Source organism: Orcinus orca, chromosome 5, assembly GCF_937001465.1.
Source record: "Orcinus orca chromosome 5, mOrcOrc1.1, whole genome shotgun sequence".
Lineage (NCBI taxonomy): Eukaryota > Metazoa > Chordata > Mammalia > Artiodactyla > Delphinidae > Orcinus > Orcinus orca.
Genome location: NC_064563.1, coordinates 108,622,811 through 108,644,953, shown reverse-complemented (window position 1 = coordinate 108,644,953; position 22,143 = coordinate 108,622,811). Strand labels below are relative to the sequence as shown.

At 34.6% G+C, this 22,143-nt stretch overlaps 1 protein-coding gene across 6 annotated transcripts in view; it reads left to right on the top strand.

The window, feature by feature from the left end:
* ZNF654 (zinc finger protein 654) overlaps positions 1-22,143 on the top strand; it is a 94,649-nt gene that overhangs the window by 59,126 nt on the left and 13,380 nt on the right. For 2 of the 6 annotated variants that reach the window (XM_033433361.2, XM_004272642.3), the window contains exons 3-6: positions 351-432; positions 15,590-15,725; positions 18,419-18,621; positions 19,225-19,364. In XM_033433361.2, coding sequence (XP_033289252.1) covers positions 351-432; positions 15,590-15,725; positions 18,419-18,621; positions 19,225-19,364 — 561 coding nt within the window. Of the gene's footprint in view, positions 1-350; positions 433-15,589; positions 15,726-15,764; positions 16,699-18,418; positions 18,622-19,224; positions 19,365-22,143 lie in introns of those variants that run through there. The other 4 variants (XM_033433363.2, XM_033433365.2, XM_033433362.2 and 1 more) reach the window with 4 other exon arrangements.

Genomic DNA, 22,143 nt, shown 5'->3' with positions numbered 1-22,143 from the left:
ATTTTATTGGGGTGAAGCTGGACTGTGTGCCCATTTTGAATCATTGTTATATGTATAGCCACATTTTTGCCACCTGGTATACCATTGCATTTTTTCCCCCCACTGTGAACACTGGTAGACATAAGTAATGTAATTGTTCATTCTATAGGTATAGAATTTCAGTGTATTTCTTTTTATTATAATTTTACTGAAAACATAACATGAATCCTAAATGATCAATATAATTTTTCAAAGCCAACTATTTTAAAACTAAATATCTGATATTATATAACTGGTATCTCTTGAGACTTTTAAATTGGGGCAAAAATTCAGAGAAGCAATGAATGTTATCATTCACTTATTCTTTCCAGGAGTTTCTTTGAGTTGCTGCTGTTCTTTGGAAGAGATGAGTTTTATGAAGAGCCCTTAAAGGATATTCTTGGATCATTCCAGGTAAAACATTTTGTCTACATTTTGTCTACATTTTGTCTACATTTAAAACAGGCCTTTATTCCCCACCTAAAAATAGTATATTGATTATAAGCTTTTATATTTACTAAGGTGGCAATGCTTAAGATTCTGTTACGTTGGCAAAAAAGAAAGTTCTTAAAATTAATCTTTAGCTGTACTTCTAAGCAATTCATACAGAGGATTCTAATTCCACATTTGCTAGACTAGAGCCTGCTGCCACCACCCTTATAGATTCCCAAGCGCATCTTGGACATATACTTGCTTTTTATTGCTAAAGGCTTTTGTTCCAAAGCCCCATGTAGAACTCAGCCTGGAAAAAGGACTCTTTTTGCCTAGACTAAAAGCAGGCTGTTTGTCCCATGCCACTTTTTCCTTTGGTTGTCTCCTGATTTTGTCATCTGTTTTCTTAATAGCCTTCCCAAGATAGGAGACAGATTTTTTTTTTTTTTTTTTTTTTTTGCACATGAGTGAAGAGTAAATCCAGAAGGGAATGACAAAAGATCTAAGACCTCACCTGTAGATAAAAGAACATTTGATGTTTTTACCATTTTGTTGGGAAGCAATACGTAGTACCGTGGCTCACTGATGGGTCCTTGGCAGTCTCATTGCCCTTTTTTGGGGTGGAATAAAGAAAGATGTACTTTGAGCTCCCCCTAGAGGTATAGTTGTTCAGACAACGTATTGCAATCTACCTTGAGGAAGGAAGTCATCAGAGTAACAGAAAGTCATGCAGTGCTTTCTCTCACCTAGAATTTTTATTTCATGTTTATTTAAAGAACTTTTAGACTGAATTAAAACAGATTTTTATGAGTGATCACTCTGGTACATAAAATAGGAAAACTATAAGCAAACTTAATTGGCTAAGGTATATCTAAAACTTCTTCACATTCAGAAGCTTACTCTAGAATTGCTTTTCCTTTCCAGTCATCAGTGTCTATTTTTCTACACCATTTTGTCTTCAGTGGCATCAAAAGTGTTGGTGATGCAGCATTTCCTAAAATAATTAATAAAAGAACTCAAAGTCACTGGAACTGGGCTTTTAAAAGCTTAAGCTGGCTTTATAATAAGTTCTGTTTAATCAACTTTTGACTCCTGCTTCAGGGGTAGTGTTAAATTAGATTAATTACCCTATACCCTTCCTATACCATCTGATATCCAAGAGTTAAGAGAGTGCTCTGCTAGTCTCCTGGATTTTATTCTGCGTCACCAATATACCCTTTTGCAAGTTTTCATGTTGTCTCTGAATGTCCGTGCATGCAGAATGACAACTACATCATGACCATTACCAGGCTGACATGGATTCAAAGATAGCATTGAATGTAAAACATAATCTGATTTCAGAGTTATAAAAATATGAAAAAATGTATCTTAGAATCAGTGAAATTAGGTACATTATATTGAACTTTCTACTTTATCCATCCTTACATTCAGCAAGTGGTAAAAATACCTGTTCTCATGGAGCCTGCATTCTAATTAGAGTCTATATTCAAGTATTTAAAACTTCTTAATTTTCCATTCCATTTTTCCTTTGACACTTGTGTTCTTGGCAATCTATTCTTGAACTTTTACTTCAGCAAATATTTATTTAGTCCCCATTGTGTGCTAGGCGCTAAGCTCTGGAAAAACCAAAATAAGCAAAAACAAAAGAGCCCCTGCTACTGTGCAGTTGAATTCTGGTGTAGAGACACAAAGACAAGAAGTCAAACCTTTGTAAAGTAAGAGTATTTTAGAAAGTGACAGATGACTTTAGTGGGAACTACTGAAGTGTTTTTAGAGTAGATGAGAGACAATACTTGACTTCTGTTTTAAATGTGTGAAATCATAGCATTTGTGAAGGGATATATCCTTTTTCTTTTTTTCTTGTGAACAGGGTTTCCATTCAGTTATCAAAATAATTAATCCCTCAAGGGAGAGTTCATGGTTTTGTATTGTTTTCTATCTCCTACTCAAATTCTAAAGCCCGCCCCTTCTCCTGTTTGTTTTTAATCTCTGCATTTCCACTACTTTTGTTGCTGTTGCTTCTTCCTACTCTGAATTTTCTTGGGCCTCTAACTCCTGCCTCCTTGGAGAGATTTCACCTTCTCTTCCCATCTTAGCTTTATCTGGAGAATAGTCTTCCATTTTCTAACTGAACTGCTGCTGCTGGTGCTTTGCTGCTGGTGCTTTGCTGCTGGTGCTTCCCAGACATGTGCCCTAAGCGACCCAGGAAAGGCCAACACGTAGTCCATCATGTATACTCTTCTAAAACCTCACATTTGCTAAGTTTTGTGAATTCTCCAGGCTTTTGACTGACCTTTGATAACCAGTGACAATCCCAATGTCACCTTTTGAATTTTTTAATACTTTCTACTAGTGCAAGCCCTAGTTCCCAAGTGGTACATTTCTATCCATCTTTCATACAGCTTAAGATCATGCTCTTTCTCCTCTACAAGAAGTAGGACAAACACAGCGCTGCTCATACTTTAATGTACATAAAGATCACCTGGGGATCTTGTTAAAGTCCAAGTTATGACTCAGTAGTTCTGGGGTGAGGCCTGAGAGTCTGCATCTCTAACCTGCTCTGAGGTGATGCTGATGGTGCTGTTCCCTGATCACGCTTTGGGTTAGCAAGGGTCTAACATTCTTTGCTGGGTTTGAGTTAATCACTCATCTGTTCCCCCACCTACTCCCCTCCCATTTTCCAACTGTGAGTATCCCAGCTTGCCACTCTGTCATCTTGGGCAAGTTACATAATTTCTGTGTCAGTTTTATCATTTGTAAAATGGGGATAATGATCGTACTTGCTGTATATAGGTTCATCGGTTTGGCGTGGTTCTTAGAAAAATGATCAGGCTTAAGGCCTAAGGCAGGCCTGTAACCTGTCTGGTGAAATGTGTGAACTCTGAAGTCATACTGTTCGGATTTCTGTTTTTCACAGTGAGATCAAAACCTACCTCTTAAGCTTATTCTGTTCTCCATGAATTTCAGATTTCCTAAACCTTGAGTTGTTCAAGTAGAAATTATTAATTTTTCTTATCCACTGACTATATTTTTCCTCTGCTTTATTCCAAGAGGAAACTTCATTCTTAGAGCCAGATGTTCCATATACAGATAGTCCCCAACTTAACGATGGTTCAACTTACAATTTTTCAACTCTACAATGGTGTGAAATCATACCATTCAGTAGAAACTGTACTTCAAATTTTGATCTTTTCCCAGGCTAGTGATATGCCACATGATACTGTCTCATATGCTGGGCAGCTGCAGCAAGCAGCAGCTCCCCGTAGCTCCCAGTTAGCCATGCCATCACAAGAGTAAACAACCAATACACTTACAACCGTTCTGTACCCAGACAACCATTCTGTTTCGTTTTCAGTATAAGCAATAAATTACATGAGATGTTCAACATTTTATTATAAAATAGGCTTTGTGGTAGATGACGTTGCCCAACTGTAATGTAAGTGTTCTGAGCATTTTTAAGGTAGGCGTGGCTAAGCTATGATGTTTGGGAGGTTAGGTGTATTAAATGCATTTTCGACTTATATTTTCAACTTACGGTGGTTTATTGGGACTTAACCCCATTGTAAGTTGAGCAAGATCTATGCTGGTTTCTAAGACCCTTGCTTACTTGGCACTTGGCTTCAGTAACTTTTCTTTACCTCAACACAAGAAGATGACACATTTCTTATATGATGCCCCTACCTCATTATTATTTTTAATCTGTTCATTGGTGAGCTTTCCATAGGCTCGTGATTGAATTCATACACTCCAAAATCCATTAATTTAATTAAATATTTTAGATTCCTAATGAAATGACAAAAATAATATAAAATTTGGAAAAACTTCCTTGTAAATTCTGTTAACTAGGATGAGGACTTATTAACAGTCAATTAACTGAATGTGATTAAATAGGGAAATGAGAGAGAGTGATAAAAGAGAGACCCTCCAGTGCTATCCAGTAATACGCCACTCCCCCTACCAGCTTGTAACAATAGGGGCTGGAGGAAGTAGCAGGTGGTGGGGCATTTGGTATGTGACCAATCTCATTCTTGTTGGTGCTTCTTCAAAATGCACTAGGTGTGCAGCAGAACCAACAGAACAGGAATCGTGTTATACCTACATTAAGAATGGGATGTATGGTTCTGCATGAGAGCATTCCTTCCACTGAGAGAATGACTGTATGACCCAAACTAAATGCAGCCTGCCCCAATACCCAGAGGTCAGAAAGTTTTGTAAAGTTTTGTCTCCCACTGTAGCTTCCTCATAATTTACTGCCTCATGGGCCATTCATCTAACAAATCAAACTTATAAACTTTTACCTTCTCTGTTTGGGCTTGAAGGATTTGACAGAAACCTGTTTACCCATTAGTAAAAGAGCTCTCTGTTCTAAATACTCTAGGTAAAGATGAATAAAGAGACTAACACCAGTTACCATCAGTTACATGGTAAAATAAGACAGTTTTTAAAACAAGGATCAGTTATGTTCTTGCTGTGGTTGAGTCTATGGTATCTTCCATGAAACTGGAAGTGAAATTGTAAAGAAGGGACAACCTCAGGAATGTATGGAAGTAAAATATTGTATGGAGATGAAACTACTAAACTAAAAGTGTAGTGAAGGCGATCAACAGCAGATTAGCTCCAGGAAAATCCAAATCAGTGAAGGAAATAATTTTTAAAAATTAATTTTCAATTCATAATTACATACAGCTGTATCTTATTTCAGTTTTCAAGATAAAGAAAGATGCAGGACTCCTGTAGAACAAACAGGATTCTCACAAAGGAAAGAATAAAATCAGGTCTGCAGTGAACTTCTTCATTGTAACAAATGCCAGAATAAATAAATAATGTCTGGAGTTTTTAAAGGGAAAAATATTATTTAATAATACAGCTGCCAGGCCCTATAGTCTATGAGAGAAGGCAACAGAAATAAATAGTCCAAATACTTGGAAAACAAACCAGCTACATCTTTCATCAGGAAAACAAATAAAAGAAGTATGCCAGCTGATTTAGAAGTGATCAAAACAAAGAATTTACACAGAGTTGTTACAGAAAAAAAATAGGACTGACCTGAAGAAACAAGTAAAAATTAGCACACTATTGTTAATATCGTTATTATGAAAATCCTATTAATATCAGAAATGATTCCAAAAAAAGAAAATACAAGTTTTAAATAAAAACACACACACAGTAATCAGGAACTAAAATCTCAGATTATGTTATTGATTGGATGGAGGTAAGGAAGATAGGGAGGAATCAAGTATATTCTTGGGCATCTAAGCTGAAGTAACCACGTAGGGTAGTGCTGTTCACTAAGTGAGCAGTGATCCTAGCAGGAAGAGGAGGATATAGAAAGAAGATAGGTTCCATTCTAGATGCAAGAGTTTTAAATATCTTTGGAATATCCAAGTACTGATGATGCACAATAATGTTTAGTTTCATGGGTCTATATATGTATCTTCCTAATTTGTTTCTTTTTAATCCAAGAACATGTATAATTTTTATTAATCAAGAGAAAAATAGATGTTATAAAGATTTTTGTTCACTTGTTTAATTTAGGGGAAAAAAAACAGAGACCCTGGAGTAGTCAACAAAATGCCAACCAGTAATTAAAAGCGTTACTGCTAGAGCTCTACAAATGTTTTAATGAGCCTACCTTTATCTCAGAGAAAACTCTATCCCCATCCTTTGGGGTCAGTGTATAAATCACAAAGATCTTTTTTGTTTAGACTAGAAGTTGGCCTTCCTTAAGCTTTTTTTCCTGGGACTTCACCCTATTTTAAATCTGCTTGATCTTCCTTGGGGGAGTAGAGGAAGGAGGTGGGAGGAGGTGAGGTAGGGGACATAAACTTCCAAACAGGAAGAGGCCCAAGGCTATCTTACTACAATAGCATCTTAAAAGCAGCAAAAAATAGGGGCTTCCCTGGTGGCACAGTGGTTGAGAGTCTGCCTGCCGATGCAGGGGGCATGGGTTCATGCCCCGGTCTGGGAAGATCCCACATGCTGCGGAGTGGCTGGGCCCGTGAGCCATGGCCGCTGAGCCTGCGCGTCCGGAGCCTGTGCTCCGCAATGGGAGAGGCCACAACAGTGAGAGGCCCGCGTACAGCAAAAAAAAAAAAAAAAAAGGAGCAAAAAATAATCAGCAGTAAAACAACCAGCCACAATAGATCGTTATGCCCACCCTGTTGCACGGGGGCAAGTGTTGATCTCCCCTGAGAAGTTAGAGTATATATTCATCGTGGTCATAAGACCAGCACATCTCCCAGATTTTATTATTTGTAGCTAATAGGAATAAGTTTAGAACTATTAACATTCCACTAAAACCTTCTCAAAACTGGGATCATGTCCCCTCCTCCCTAGGCTACTTGGAAGAAATTTCCCAAATACTTAATTTGGCGGTTTTGAATACCAAAATTCCTCATCTTGGTATTCAAAACCACCTTTGTATTGCTGGTTAAAAGGTTTTTAAATATAACCATATCAGCTTAAGAACAAGACATAAGTGAGAAGCAGTTTCAAAATTGTGTTCCCATATTTTCTGCTTGAATAGAAGCTCTCCTGTCTCTGCACAACTCCATCTTGATTGCATATGACTTGCCCCACCTAAGTTTTTCCACTGTTACAAAGCACTAATCTATATTCTGTCTGTGGTTTGATAGTCTCTCCAACTACGACATAATTAGATTTGGTGGGCAAAGACTAACTTTCATCCCTTTGTTTCCAACACTTAGTAGTCTAAGTCCCCTAAGGGGGACTGGTATGTCTGCCAGTACAAAGGAAGGATAAATAAGTCCATAGACATTTCCATCTGATGTCTAGCCATTTCTTACTTTAAAAAAAAGTTCTATTTAGAGATGTATTATCCTTGCTGAACTCTTAAAAAATAAGAAACAATGAGGTATATTGTCTGAAGCTGTTTACTTCATGGTCCATTGGTTACCACTGTGTACAATAAGATGGGGGAGACATCAATAAATGTATTCATGGGATGAAACCATCAAATGTTTACTTGTAGATTATACTTTGACGATGTGTAGGAAAAAAGAGAAACTAAAGTATGTTTAATTGTGAGAAAAGTATAAGAGAAAAGATTTCACTATCTATGAAAGAAACATGTTTGACAAGTGTGCCACATATTTAGCACTGGGAGTAAGAGGGATTGATGTTAAAATTAAAGTTTCAGATTCTGAAATCATTTTGTAAATATTGTATTCCTTAGATAGATCTTGTGTTGAAATGGGTAAAAGCTTTGATATTTTTCCTCTGGCATTTATCTTGAAATTATTACTCATGGTTAATAATTCTTATATATCACTGCCTCAGAAATGTTTTCACTTTCTCTGTGTTTTTTTTAATAATCTGTTTGAGTAGGAAACACTTTACTTTGGTTCAACTGTTGAAGTTCTACAGTCACTTTGAAGAGATAAAAGACCCAGAATTATTTCAAGCATAAAATATATAATAAATAAACTTGAGATAGTTAAGCTCAAGGGACCAAGAGCAAGCCTCCAAAAGATAGGGCTGTCAACATCAGTAAGTTGCATATCTCAGGAAAGGCGGGTATACCTGGGCATATGGAAGAGCAGTCATCTCAAAAGAGATGAACATTGATAGTTATTCACACCATAGTATCCAACATAAATGAAGATCTTAATATCCTGAGTATCTTGCAATCTGTGTTGTCAGGAGCAGACATATACGTGCCTTTAAAGTCAGTGATAGGACTTAACTTTGAAATTAGTTCTAAAAGCATATCAGGATCACTGAGGCACTCATTATTCACTGAAAGCTGATTCTGTAGAGTGTCTTTAATACATAATAATTAGAATTATCAACATATTAGTGCTTGAAGTAGTTTATATTTTCCCAGATAAAATATTAGCTCATAGAAAATTTAGCTGTAAAGAACTGTAGAGGATATTAAGTCCAATCTAATTTTTTAATAAATGATGAAACCAAAGACCAGAGAGATTCATTAATTCATTCATTCAACAATGTTTACTGACGCTTAAGTAACTTGTTCAATTTGTAGCATAGCCCGTATTGTGACCTGTTCTCTTGACTGACTCCAGTACTCTTTCTGCTGAGTTATATTTTACATTTAGCTCTCTGTGTAGGAAACTGTGCTCAAATAAATCTTGCATATACTTTAATTCTGCTTCAGGGTCTATCTTAGAGGCTAGAAATGTAACAATAGCACTTCTCTGTTGGCCATAATATCTCATTACTTATTTAAAAATATTGATAGTAGGGCACGGTTGTGCTTTTATTAGCATGGCAACCACCAATTAATTTTGAAATTTGATTATACTCTCAGTTGATAGTTTTACTGTATTTATGATTGGCTTCCGCTTCAGAAAAAAACTGATTGCTAATTTAAGTAACATTTACATTGTTACCTAAAATTTTTTAAATATAAAAATGCAATCAGGTTTATTACAGGAGACAGTTACTCATATTTAAATATTTGTTTTTTTCAAAAGCCCCAAAAGAGGTATCTTAAATAGTTCACTAAGTACGTGATTCTAGTTATTTTAAAAAATCAAATATGTGTAATTTATGTGCATTAATGCATTTTTATAATTTTAAGACTGAGAGTCACTTTAGAAATTATTTAATCCAATAATCCCTTATTTTATAGATCAGAAAATTAAGCTCCAGTGGAGTTGAGGTTTATAGAAGCAGAAAAAGGGCCTAAATCCTGTTCTCAACCCAGCATTCTTTCCAGTATTCCCTAATCTATTATATGAAATGATGTAACCATGTGTTTGCAATAATGTATATGTCAAAAGAATAGGTTTAAAGAAACGTTTTTATTTATACTACCATCTTAAATGCTTCATGGTCTTAACATTTTAAAGCCTTTTCAAGACCACCTTATCCGGGAGAGGGAAGAAGAAGAAACTTTAGTTTGGTTACCTGAATGATAGCAGATGAAGGCATCAACTAGAGTGCAAATTATAGAAATGGCAAGGAAGAAGCAGATCAGATGTTGAAGAAAACTGCCATGACATTAGGATCAATAGAAGCAGATGAGTTTTATATTTGATTCCAAACACAAACATAAAAACAAATAATACCTAAAACCAAGAATCCCCAGACTTCTGATATAATACTCATCGAGATTTTTTTTTTAAGTTTGAGCACATATCCCTAATATATGTATATTTGTTATTTATGTACGTGCACTAATACTATAATACATTATAAAACACAAAAATACATAGTAAAATATTTTAACAGTGTGAGACTTTAATGACATCAGTATGACTGAATGTGCTTTTATTTTTGAAAAATTTTTAACAGTTCACATAGTACTTCAAAGTCTGATTTTTTAAGTTCAGTTTGCTTTGATACTTGGTTTTAATAGTTGTCATAGGTGAAAAAGATACCTTTGGTAGATCCAAATGGAAAAATTTTTTTTTTCTAAATGTTGATACTCAGTTTTAAATGCCTTCCACCAAATTTATAATTTTTTTAATAAAAAATTTGCAATTTTGCAACTTTTTGCAAATTTGCAATTTTTTGTTGCAATTTGACTGCTGAATTTCTATTGTTTCTGAAATCATTGTTTTCTTGAATAGCAACCATTTTTTAAACAAAATAACTCATTTAAATGCTCCAAATGAAGAAATTTTTTTTTAGAATTTTATTTATTTTTTTTTATACAGCAGGTTCTTATTGAAGGATTGTTTTAAACAGAAAATTCTAGTTTAAGTTTTTTAATGGCATAGATACAAGCATTATAGGTGATACCGATTTTGGGCAACAACAATCATGTAATGATGTAAATACGTCCAAACATCCATTTTAAATGATTTTCTCCTTAAGAACTTTCTTTTACAAAGCAGTAACTTTTTCACTGTATACTATTCTCTTTATATGAGCAAACTCAGAATGTTTATGTTTTCAAAAACATGGGTAAATACTTCTTAGGAACTTATCACAGAAATGAACAGCAAATTTGTGAGAACTGTCTTTTTGTAAATGAAAACTGCATAACATCTTTGAATTTTACCACTTTTAAAGTGCTTTGCCATAAGATAACTGATGAAAACATAATAATAAAAGATATCATGAGCTTTCTCATTTCAAAGTATTATAAAGATTTTACTGTATTTTAAGGCTTTGTTTTTATAAATTAACCACATTGAATACCTTTTGTATTTTTGCTTTGATTTACTGCAGTAGCTTGCTTATGAATGAATTTGACATGTGGTATTTTATACTTTTCTTCTGGAATCTGCATTTCATTCAAAATAAGACAGATATTCCATAGTGCTTCTACTTACACAGATTTCTATAAATTCCTATTTTGATTTAAAAAGTTATTTATTATTGCAAATACGTCTTCTCTGATATACCTTTCCTTTTCTGACTGTTTGAAGAAGCTTTTAACTACCTAGGAAGTAAGATGGCAACACCTAATTAGTAATGCAAGGCCTTCCTCCTATATTATGAGTACCAGAAGAGTGGAGTGGTACAGATTTTCAGTACTGCAGGAGAAAGAATTATTATGGATTGAGGTGGCTAGTGGAGGCTTCTCTGTGGAAAAATAGTTAAGAAAGGATTTAGATAGGTTTACCAAAAGTTGTAAGAGAAAGAGAATGATACGAGAAAAGGCATAGGCAAGAAAGGACAAGATAAGTTTGGGAGACATGGAAGAGACCAGGATGGAGAAAAGGAGTCATGATGTGCAATAATAGGTGAGTGAGTATGTACGTAAATCCAGAGGTCCTTAAATATGAAGTCGGGGCATTAAGAACCTTTATCCTATGATAAGCGAAAGGGTTCAGATCAAGTTTGTGTGATGGCCAGAACACTGACCTGCAGCTTCACAGACATGTTGTGGTGGCCAACTCTAAAGTGGCAGCAGGTGCAGGGAAGAAACATCTTCTGGAACTAAATGGATTCTAAAAGAAGAGTGAGGTAGTTATGTTTTCTCTCTGCCTTTGGCAAAAACACAAGATTGAATGTAAGTTTCTGAGGAAAATGTATTTAGCACAGTGCAGTGGGTAAATAAAGGATGAGGTTAATACACAGGTCCAAATTTAATTAAGTAAACATTCTAAAAAAACACAATATGAATATACTCTAGAAAAGATAAGTTGTAAATTCTGTAGTGATTTAAGTGTTTCCTTTTCACTTGGGAGGCTTTTAAATTGAATATCATCCAAAAAAGCCACCATACTATTTAAGGAAAAATAAGCCAGAAGATACTTAGAAACTTTTCTTTCATCCTGTGTCTTTTCAAGTAGACAAAAGTGAAATCTTTCTTTCATCTCTATTTCCTATCCAGAGTTATTTCCCCATAGAAGGGGCCTCCAAAATATGGTGCACTTAACGAGTGCACGCACACAAAAAACAAAACTTTCATTTATAATTTTTATATTAGAAAGATGAATTTAAGCTAATTTACTAATCTTTACTAGAAGGATTGGTAGGAGTACAGGTATATAATTTACAGTATAAACATTTATGAAAGTGCACTCCAAATGTAGGAGGGATTGGGTTTGCCAAAAAGTTCATTCAGTTTTTTCTGTAAGATGGCTCTAGTAGCTAGTAGTGCTTAGTTGTCTTTAACTTCATTTGGAACAATTTTGTTAGATTGTATTCTGACAGCTGTCATATCATCGTGTGTTAAAAAAAAAAAACTTATCAAAATTGGTGAATTTCTGTATAGCCATTTTAATATTGAAGATGGAAGAAAAAAGCAACATTTTTGGCATATTATGCTTTATTATTTCAAGAGAGGTAAAAATGCAACTGAAACGTGAAAAAAATTTGTGCAGTGTATGGAGAAGGTGCTGTGACTGATCAAATGTGTCAAAAGTGGTTTGTGAAGTTTTGTGCTGGCAGTTTCTCGCTGGATGATGCTCCGTGGTCAGGTAGGCCAGTTGAAGTTCATAGCGATCAAATTGAGACATTAATTGAAAACAATCAACGTTATACCACGTGGGAGATAGCCGACATACTCAAAATATCCAAATCAAGTGTTGAAGATCATTTGCACCAGCTTGGTTATGTTCATCGCTTTGATGTTTGGGTTCCACATAAGTTAAGCAAAAAAACCCTTCTTGACCGTATTTCAACATACGATTCTCTACTTAAACGTAATTAAAATGTTCTGTTTTTAAAACAAATTGTGACGGGCGATGAAAAGTGGATACTATACAATAATGTGGAACGGAAGAGATTGTGGGGCAAGTGAAATGAACCAGCACCAACCAAACCAAAGGCCGGTCTTCATCCAAAGAAGGTGATGTTGTGTATATGGTGGGATTGGAAGGGAGTCTTCTATTATGAGCTCCTTCTGGAAAACCAAACGATTAATTCCAACAAGTACTGCTACCAGTTAGACCAACTGAAAGCAGCACTCGACAGAAAGCATCCAGAAAGTCAACAGAAACACATAATCTTCCATCAGGTTAATGCAAGACTGCATGTTTCTTTGATGACCAGGCAAAAACTGTTACAGTGGCTGGGAAGTTCTGATTCATCCGATGTATTCACCAGGCATTGCACCTTCGGATTTCCATTTATTTCGGTCTTTACAAAATTCTCTTAATGGAAAAAATGTCAATTCCATGGAAGACTATAAAAGGCACCTGGAACAGTTCTTTGCTCAAAAAGATAAAAAGTTTTGGCAAGATGGAATTATGAAGTTGCCTGAAAAATGGCAGAAGGTAGTGGAACAAAATGGTAAATAAAGTTCTTGGTGAAAATGAAAAATTTGTCTTATTTTTACTTTAAAACCGAAGGAACTTTTTGGCCAACCCAATACAATCAAAAAGTATGCCAGAGTTGACTGTGGGGTAGGGATTGTTAAATATACAGATTATCAGGGTTTTCTCCTAGAAACCTTGATTCAGTAGGTTTGAATTGGGGTCTGGGAATCATTTTTTAACAGGACCTCCAAGTGTTTCTTATTTTCAGCCAAGTTTAAGAAATTAGCAATAGACCTATTTCACCATATCTTGACTTTAGGCCCAAGTCCAGTTCTGGGTCCCACAGCACTAATGGCTGTATGATTGGTGCCTCACCTATCCTAACACAGCTAGAAAGAAAGATTGTCCAAGAGCTCAGCAGCAGAGCTAAAGCCTAATCAGTGATTCATGGGCTGGCATCCAGCTCACCTTATTTCTTATGCTTTGCCTGGACCAAAAGCCAGCTTACAGTAGTTTAATTTGTATGGGCAGCAATATGTATGTCTAGAGTAATTTAGGAGTTTGTTTACCTTGAGGTTTGAAATCGATGATTATTTTTAACCATGAAGTCATTGCCACAGATCATTACTATGTTCCATGTGTTAAAAAATCATGGCTGATCAATAACTTTATACCATATTTTTATGAGTGCTGTAATATGCTGACACATGGAAATGTAGAAATTAATTTTATGCTAAGGCAGTTGGGTGTCCTAAAATGAAATATTTATTCAGAATCTTAAAAAATAGAAAAAAAATAGCTAACATTAAGTACTTATGCATTGTCCTAAGCACTTTTCAATACTGTGTATTATTTAATCCTCACAACAATCCTATGAAGTAGGTGTTTTTAGTATCCGTTTTATAGAGGAGTTAACTGAAGGAGCAGAGAGGTTAAGTAACTTGCCCATTTGGTTATAGGGTTTTTGTTTGCTTGCTTGCTCATTTTAATTTGGGAATTCCCTAAGTAACTTTTAGAAGATACTTACTTTCATGTTTTGACTTAATGATCCTTTGGCTTCTTTGAATGATTCTTCATCTTGAAACTTGATTCCTTCTACTGCCTTGTTCTCTTATAAAACAAAACCTCTTTCATGTATTTTAACAATGAATGAAAAGTGGCATATAGATATCACTTTGGAAAGTTGAAACGATGAAAGAGCATGACAATTTAATAAAAGCACAGTGTTCACTGCCACTTTGAATATGTAGCCTAATGATTCATCTGATAAATAAAATTTGTAAATATATATGGTTTTATCCTGAAGCTTCGCTTTATAACTGTTACTAAGTTTTTCATGTCTGAGGGATTTTTTTAGCACAGAAAGAAATTCTGACAGTTGCTTGTATTTTAATTGATGTGCAGTTTATTCCAGTTTTTAGCATTGCCAATTTCAATATCTAGTTTTTTCTTAAGGCCTTAAGCTCAATTTATGCATTAAAAAATAAATCTATCCATACCTTCACTAGGCCTTCAGTTAATCTTTTTAAATTATCAAATTAAATTCCATGAAACATTTAAAAAAATACCTAACAAAGTATATAATGAATCAAAGCATCATAATCAAATGATTAAATCTTGTAAATCTAAGTCTAATAAATTTATAAATTCAGTAAACCAAGTTCTCCTAAATATTAAACATTGTTCACAAACTTGTTACATATTTCGTATTTTAATCACAAGTCTGAGATACCAGATTCTCTAAAAACATTTCAAATATCTTTTTTAAAAAAGTCCTCCAAAATGCATAGACAAATTATCAGTTAATGCCCAACTTATCAATAGTATCTTTATCTTAAGCCTAATGCAAAGTCTTCATATTATAGCCTGGATTCATTCCTTCAGCCTGTCATTTCTCATCCCAAGACTATAAATCTACTTACACAACAAAGTGGAATAGAATTTCCATCTTCCAGCCTTCTGCTACACCTAAGATTCTACATTTGGGATCAGTGACAGAGACCTGTACCTACCTGCCAACCAGAATCTGCATTGGACAGGGACCTCTCTATTACCTTCTTATTGTTAGGCCTGCCATTGTTAACAGAGACTTTATGAACTCTCACATAACTGACCGTACACGTTTTACATTTTTGCAACCTGGTTCTTTTCCTAGGAATGATGCATCCTGTAAGTTTTTCCATTAGGTTTTGCAGCCTGGTTCTTTTCCTAGAAATGATGCATCCCATATGTTTTTCCCTTAGGTTACACTTCATCCCTATTATAATGGGATTTTCTAAGTCCAATTATGTACAAACTGTGTAACCTTTGGCATTAAAGCCTATTTGTGTACTAATGGGGTTTTGACACCCTAATTAGGTTACTAAAGCAACCCTTTCTCTTCTGTAGTTTAACAGCTGCCTCACTGACCATCAGTCATTTTATTGACAATGATGATCAAGTTTAGTTTTTAACCCCTTTAAATTCACAAAGCCAAAATGATTTTTCTCTCCTAGGAATGCCAGAATCACCTCCGCAGATATGGAAATGTGAATCTGGAACTGGTGACTCGAATCATTAGAGATGGTGGCCCATGGGAAGATCCAGTGTTGCAAGCTGTTCTAAAAGCCCAGCCAGCATCTCAGGAGATAGGTACTTCAGGAGACTCAAACTCTAAACCAACATTTGTGAGAAGCAAATACAATTTCATTTTCTAACTAGAGCAGTAATAGTGATTTTTCTTTATTTTATAATACTGAATAAGAGTAATGTATTTTCACATGAAGTGTGTCTAATTTGTTACATTAACCCAGCCCAAGAGTGACTTGACATAAGATTAGGTACAATTATTTCTAGTAATTTCCTATTAAAATGGGAATTCAGAGTGTTAACATATTTAGTATCCCCATGCTTTTTACAGAGTTTGTTTTCACTTCAGTTATGTTTTTTAAAATCTATTTAAGTAGGAACACCCTTTAAAACAAACAAACAAACAAAAAAACACCCTCCTTAAGCACATGGAATCTCCCTTATACAGGAAACTCTGTGAAGGATGGAACTCCTTCAGCTTTTGTTTTGATATACACTACCGTATATCCTACACCTAGCCAGTGCTCAGTATAAATATTTGTTTACTGAATGAATGACCACATGATGAATGCATAACTGAATGAGTGACTAATAAGTAAATTTCGATTCCAAATACTCTAAAGCAGTATTTCCCAAACTTCATTCATTAACAGAAGTTAAGTTTTGTTTCATCCCCTTACCACCTGCATACCTTTTGGACATCACCTCCTCTCCAACCTAGATACACAGTGGTTCCTGTGAGCCAAAATCTGCTTTTGAAGGCAGGAAGCTCTGTCAACTATTTCTAGTTAATTCTTTTTAAAAAAACATTTGCCATATTATTCCTGAGCCCCAGAACATTTGGGTCACCAAAACATAGAATGTAAGCTCAGCAGTAGTGAATAAGCACAAAAGTGTGGACACATTTGAGAGCATGGAGAGAGCCTATGGAGTGCAATTATAACATGGCCAAAGGGAAAGACAAGACCTGCCAGCTGGAACCATTCAGATATTGGTCTGGTGAGAAGACGTTTCACACCACCAATTGCCTGTGCAGGTTAGGATCTTTCCATTTGTCCCAGGTAAAGGAGTGGGGTGGGTTGTGATTAGAACTGAATGGAGAAGGGGCTATGATTCTAGGGCTTAAGAGCAAGCTGACCCCAGATACAAGTGTAGAGGACTAGAAGAGATGTTAGAGAAGATGAAAAAAGATAAGACCAGGAGAAGCAGTGGTGGAATGAGATGGGAGGTAGGACAAGACTAGAAGGAAAGAGCTAAGGTATATGTGACAATGGTGTGGTATAAATATAAAGGATACAAAGGAGAGTAGCACTTGATGTGAGGGTCTTGGAAAGGAATAAAAAGAAAAGAAAAAAACTGAAGAGGGAGGCAGTAGTTAGATCAGAGGGGGAAGAGTCGGCTCATTGAGGAAAAGTATGAACCATCAAATATAGGGAAGGCAAGGGTGACAGCCTTGAAGGAATCTCTGAGGAAACTGGAGAATGTGGCCAGAGGGGACAGGAGCTAGGCAAAGACAGAATCATAGGGAATGAGAACAGGGGAGGAGAGTTTGGGGTTTTAGGGTAGCTTTTAGGCTCCTTTCAGTAGGAGCTAGAACAAACCTGTTGCTTGTTGGTGTGAGGGCTGATGGCCTCAATATATACAGTTTATAATATGTATATAGTCCTTTCATATATATTCCTTTTATACCTACACTAGCATACTTCACTTTGGGAAAAGCTGCTCTAGAACCTCATTAATGTAGATGACTGTACTCTAGTTGGTGATCATCAGGGTAAAGATCAGTCTGAAGTTTATCTTTGCATCAACTATACAAAATCATTGTCTGCTTATTAGCTTATAGTGTAAACAGAATTGCAAGGCAAATGTTGAAGCCCAAATAAAACATTATTCATAGGCATTTCAGAAACTACTGATTAAACATATATAACTAATTAAAAGATTTTTGGATTTGAAATCATGAAATATGGGTTCCAGTTCCTGCTCTGCCACTTATTTAATTAATTCTTTGTCCTTGGGCAAGTCATTTGACCTCTCTGAGACTCAGTTTTGTGATCTGTAAAACAAGTATTAATATTATACCTGTCATGAGGTTGTTGTTAGGTCTAAATGAACTTTTATAGATAAAGGTTTTTATATATTTTAAAATTGTGTAAAAGCAAGTATTAATTAGTAATTATCCTTAGTGACACATGGGCATATATTAATAAGCAGTCCTGTTTGGCACTACTTGTAACTTAATTTTTTTGTTTGAAAGTAATAAAATATATTTCTTTTATGATTGAACTTTTTCATTAATTCAGATTACATTTCTCTATAATTAATCTGAATTAATATGGTTTAATGACAAATTACAATTTAGCCTTTTAATCTTATAGGAATGAAAATACTGGTCCGTAAGAAGATAAAGTATGTAATCTTAGACTAGAAAGAAATTTGAAACATATTTTAACATTAGTGAACACAAAAAAAGAATATTTCTTTTTTTGTTTTGTTTTTTAAATTTTGCTTACTTTTTAGACTGAGAAAGAATCAGCAAATATTTCTTGGACACAGTTTTGGTGTCTCTTACTTCCATTTTTCCAATCACTTAACTGAACATTCCTTTCACAAATAAACTCCTAATAAGAAAAATACTATTTAATTAAATAGTTGATTTAATTAGATACCACATGTTAGCGCTAAGGTGTCAAAGAACAAAGTTTGAGACAATCTTTTCATGAGAGTAATAAGAGTCTGTTTTCTTTTTAATATAGTGAACAAATATTTAAGTTCTGAAAATCCACTATTCTTTGAACTACGTGCCAGATATCTAATTGCTTGTGAACGCATACCTGAAGCAATGGCTCTCATTAAATGTTGTATAAATCACCCAGAAATCAGTAAAGACTTGTACTTCCATCAAGCACTCTTCACATGTCTGTTTATGTCACCTGTAGAAGATCACCTATTCCGGGAGGTATTGTTTGAGATTATGTTTGCCTATTACCATTTTAACCTTACCAAAAAAAAAAAAAAAGTAGCCCATTCTTGTTAAATTCCTTTTACAGTAATATCAAAGGTTTTAAAATTACATTATCTAGATGTTCCCTTTGGCACCATTCTTTAAGCTCATATTGAATTAGAGTCTGATATTAACAAATGATGAAATTAAAATTTTTGTTGATAAGCATTATTCATGTTGAGTGAGCTTCTGGTGTGACAGAGGTTAAATAAAAACCGAGAAGCATTATGATTTTGCATTTTAAATAAAATCGTAAGAAATTAAATGCATATGTTTGTTATTTTGGTTTTTTTTTTAAGATGAAAGAACCTTTTTCGAATATGGACCCTACATACCGACAAGCTGTGGACATTGAGATTAAAAGTAGTCATTGTAAACTGTAGGTTCTATATAGTGAAACTATGAAAACATGAAAATATCTCTGTACAATTCATCATTGTCTTTGTAGAAGAAAACTAGAAATCTAATTTCTTCTGAATGCTTAATTTAAACATTTATTACACCTATCTTTCTAGATATTTTTAATGATACAAACTGGTTTTTCTTTTTCTCTTATAGCATTTACTGAAAACTGATTGTAAGAGTGGAATTGATATCATCTGTAACACTGAAAAAGAAGGCAAGACTATGTTAGCCTTGCAACTCTGTGAATCCTTTCTTATTCCACAGCTCCAGAATGGGGATATGTACTGTATCTGGTAAGTGTTCCTAATATAGAAATTGAAATGGTGAGATGGGGTACAGAAGGAGAATTGGTTAGCAGAATTTGCACTTTATATATTTTTTTAAAGTTATGTGAAAATGTTAAGCCACTTTTTCCCCCACATTTATTGTGCAAAAAACGATAGGTTGTAAGACCTATCGTAAGGATTAAAAAAGAAAATGATCATGTACCAGTAATTGATAGTGTTGATATTTAAGGAATGTGTTACAATAAAATAGTTATGTTTTAAATTAAATTTAGAGTGTTATTTTTAAATTTTTTTAAGAGTTCATTTTTCGGAGCAGTTTTAAGTTTTACAACAAAATTAAGAGGGAGGTACAGGCATTCCCTATATATTCCCTGCCCCCACAGAGGCATTTCCTCCCCCATTATCAAGATCACTCACCAAATGGTACATTTTTTACTAAGAATGAACCTACATTGACACAATTACCCAGAGTCCACAGTTTACCTTTAGGGTTCACTCTTGGTGTTAATTTTCTATGGGTTTGGACAAATATATAATGACATATATACATCACTATAATATCATACAGAGTATGCCCTAAAAATCCTCTGTGCTCTGCCTATTCATCTCTCCGTCCCACCCCTGCCACCACCTCTGGAAACAACTGATTTTTTTTTTTTTTTTTTTTTTTTTTTTTTTTACTATCTCCATAGTTCTGCCTTTTCCAAAATATCATATAGTTGCAATCATACAGCATGTAGCCTTTTCAGATTGGCCTTTTTCACTTAGTAATATGCATTTAAGGTTCCTCTGCGTCTTTTCATAGCTTGATAGCTCATTTCTTTTTAGTGCTGAATAATATTCCATTGCCTGGATGTACCACAGTTTATTTATCCATCATCTACTAAAGGACATCTTGGTTGCCTCCAAGATTTGGCAGTTATGAATAAAGCTGCTATAAACATCTGTGTGCAGGTTTATGTGTGGACATAAATTTTCACCTCCTTTGGGTAAATACCAAGGAGCACGATTGCTGGAACGTATGGTAAGAGTATGTTTAGTTTTGTAAGAACCTGCCAAACTGTCTTCCAGAGTGGCTATACCATTTTTCATTTCCACCAGCAGTGTTTGAGATTTCCTGTTGCTCCACATCCTCACCAGCATTTGTTATTCGTGTCCCAGATTTTGGCCATTCTAATAGGTGTGTAGTGGTATCTCATTTTAATTTGCATTCCCCTGATGACGTATGATGTGGAGCATCTTTTCATATGCTTATTTGCTATCTGTATATCTTCTTTGGTGAGGTGTCTGTTAAGGTCTTTGGCCCATTTTTTAATTGGGTTGTTTGTTTTCTTATTGTCGAGTTTTAAGAGTTCTTTGTATATTATGGATAACAGTCCTTTATTGGATGAGTCTTTTACAAATATTTTCTCCCAGTCTGTGGCTTGTCTTTTAATTCTCTTGATATTGTCTTTCACAGAGAAGTTTTCAATCTTAATGAAGTCCAGCTTATCAATTATTTCTTTCATGGATCATGTCTTTGGTGTTATATCTAAAAAGGCATCAACATACGCAAGGTCATCTAGGTATTCTCCTATGTTATCTTCTAGGAGTTTTGTAGTTCTGTGTTTTCTGTTTAGACCATGATCCATTTTTAGTTAATTTTTGTGAAGGGTGTAAGGTCTGTGTTTAGACTCTTTTTTTTTTTAATGTGGATGTCTAGTTGTTCTAGCACCATTTCTTGAAAAGACTATCTTTGCTCCATTGTATTGCTTTTGCTCCTTTGTCAAAGAACAGTTGACTATATTTATGTGGGTCTATTTCTAGCTCTCTGTTCTCTTCCATTGATCTATGTGTCTCTTCTTTCATCAGTACAACTCTGTCTTCATTATGTTAGTTTATATTAAGTCCTGAAGTCGGGTAGTATCATTCCTCCAAATTTGTTCTTCTTCAGTATTGTATTAGCTATTCTGGGTCTTTTGTCTCTCCACATAAACAGTTTGTCCATATCCATAAAATAACCTGCTGGGATTTAGATTGGGATTGAATCTGTAGATTAAGTTGAGAAAAACTAATAACTTGACAATATTGAGCCCTCCTGTCCATGAATATGGAATATATCTCCATTTATTTAGTCCTTTGATTTCATTCATCAGAGTTTTGTAGTTTTCCTCATGTAGATCTTATACATATTTTGCTAGATTTTTTCCTCATGTAGATCTTATACATATTTTGCTAGACTTATACCTAAGTAACTCATTTTGGGGACACTAATATAAATGGTATTATGTGACTATTAGTTTTTCTAAGCATTTTTAAAACCAGTTAAAAATTATTAGCAGAAAAAAAATTATTAGAATATTATGAAGCATCAAATTTATCTAGCAATCATGTAATTTAGAATGTGGTTTGAGAGTATTTTTAGTACCAACCCTTAAGTGCTATTAGATGAAATCATGAATAATAATTAGAAAAGATTCTAATAACTTCTGCCTCCCCTACCCCAGTACACACACACACACACACACACACACACACACACGCACACACACACACACACAAAAGAAAAAAAACCCTACCACTTTGACATGTCATTAATTCTTAAGAGAAAACTAGGTTTCATGTGCCTAACATCATAATATGAAATGATATGGGCTATAAACATTTTTTAATAAATGCTTTCAAATTTTAAGTTCTTAGATACTTAAAACAATAGCTTGAAGGGGGTTTAAAGATAAACTTATTTAATATATTATAGATTTTATAGATTAAAATCTTCAGATTCAGAGATAGAGTCAAATAGCTA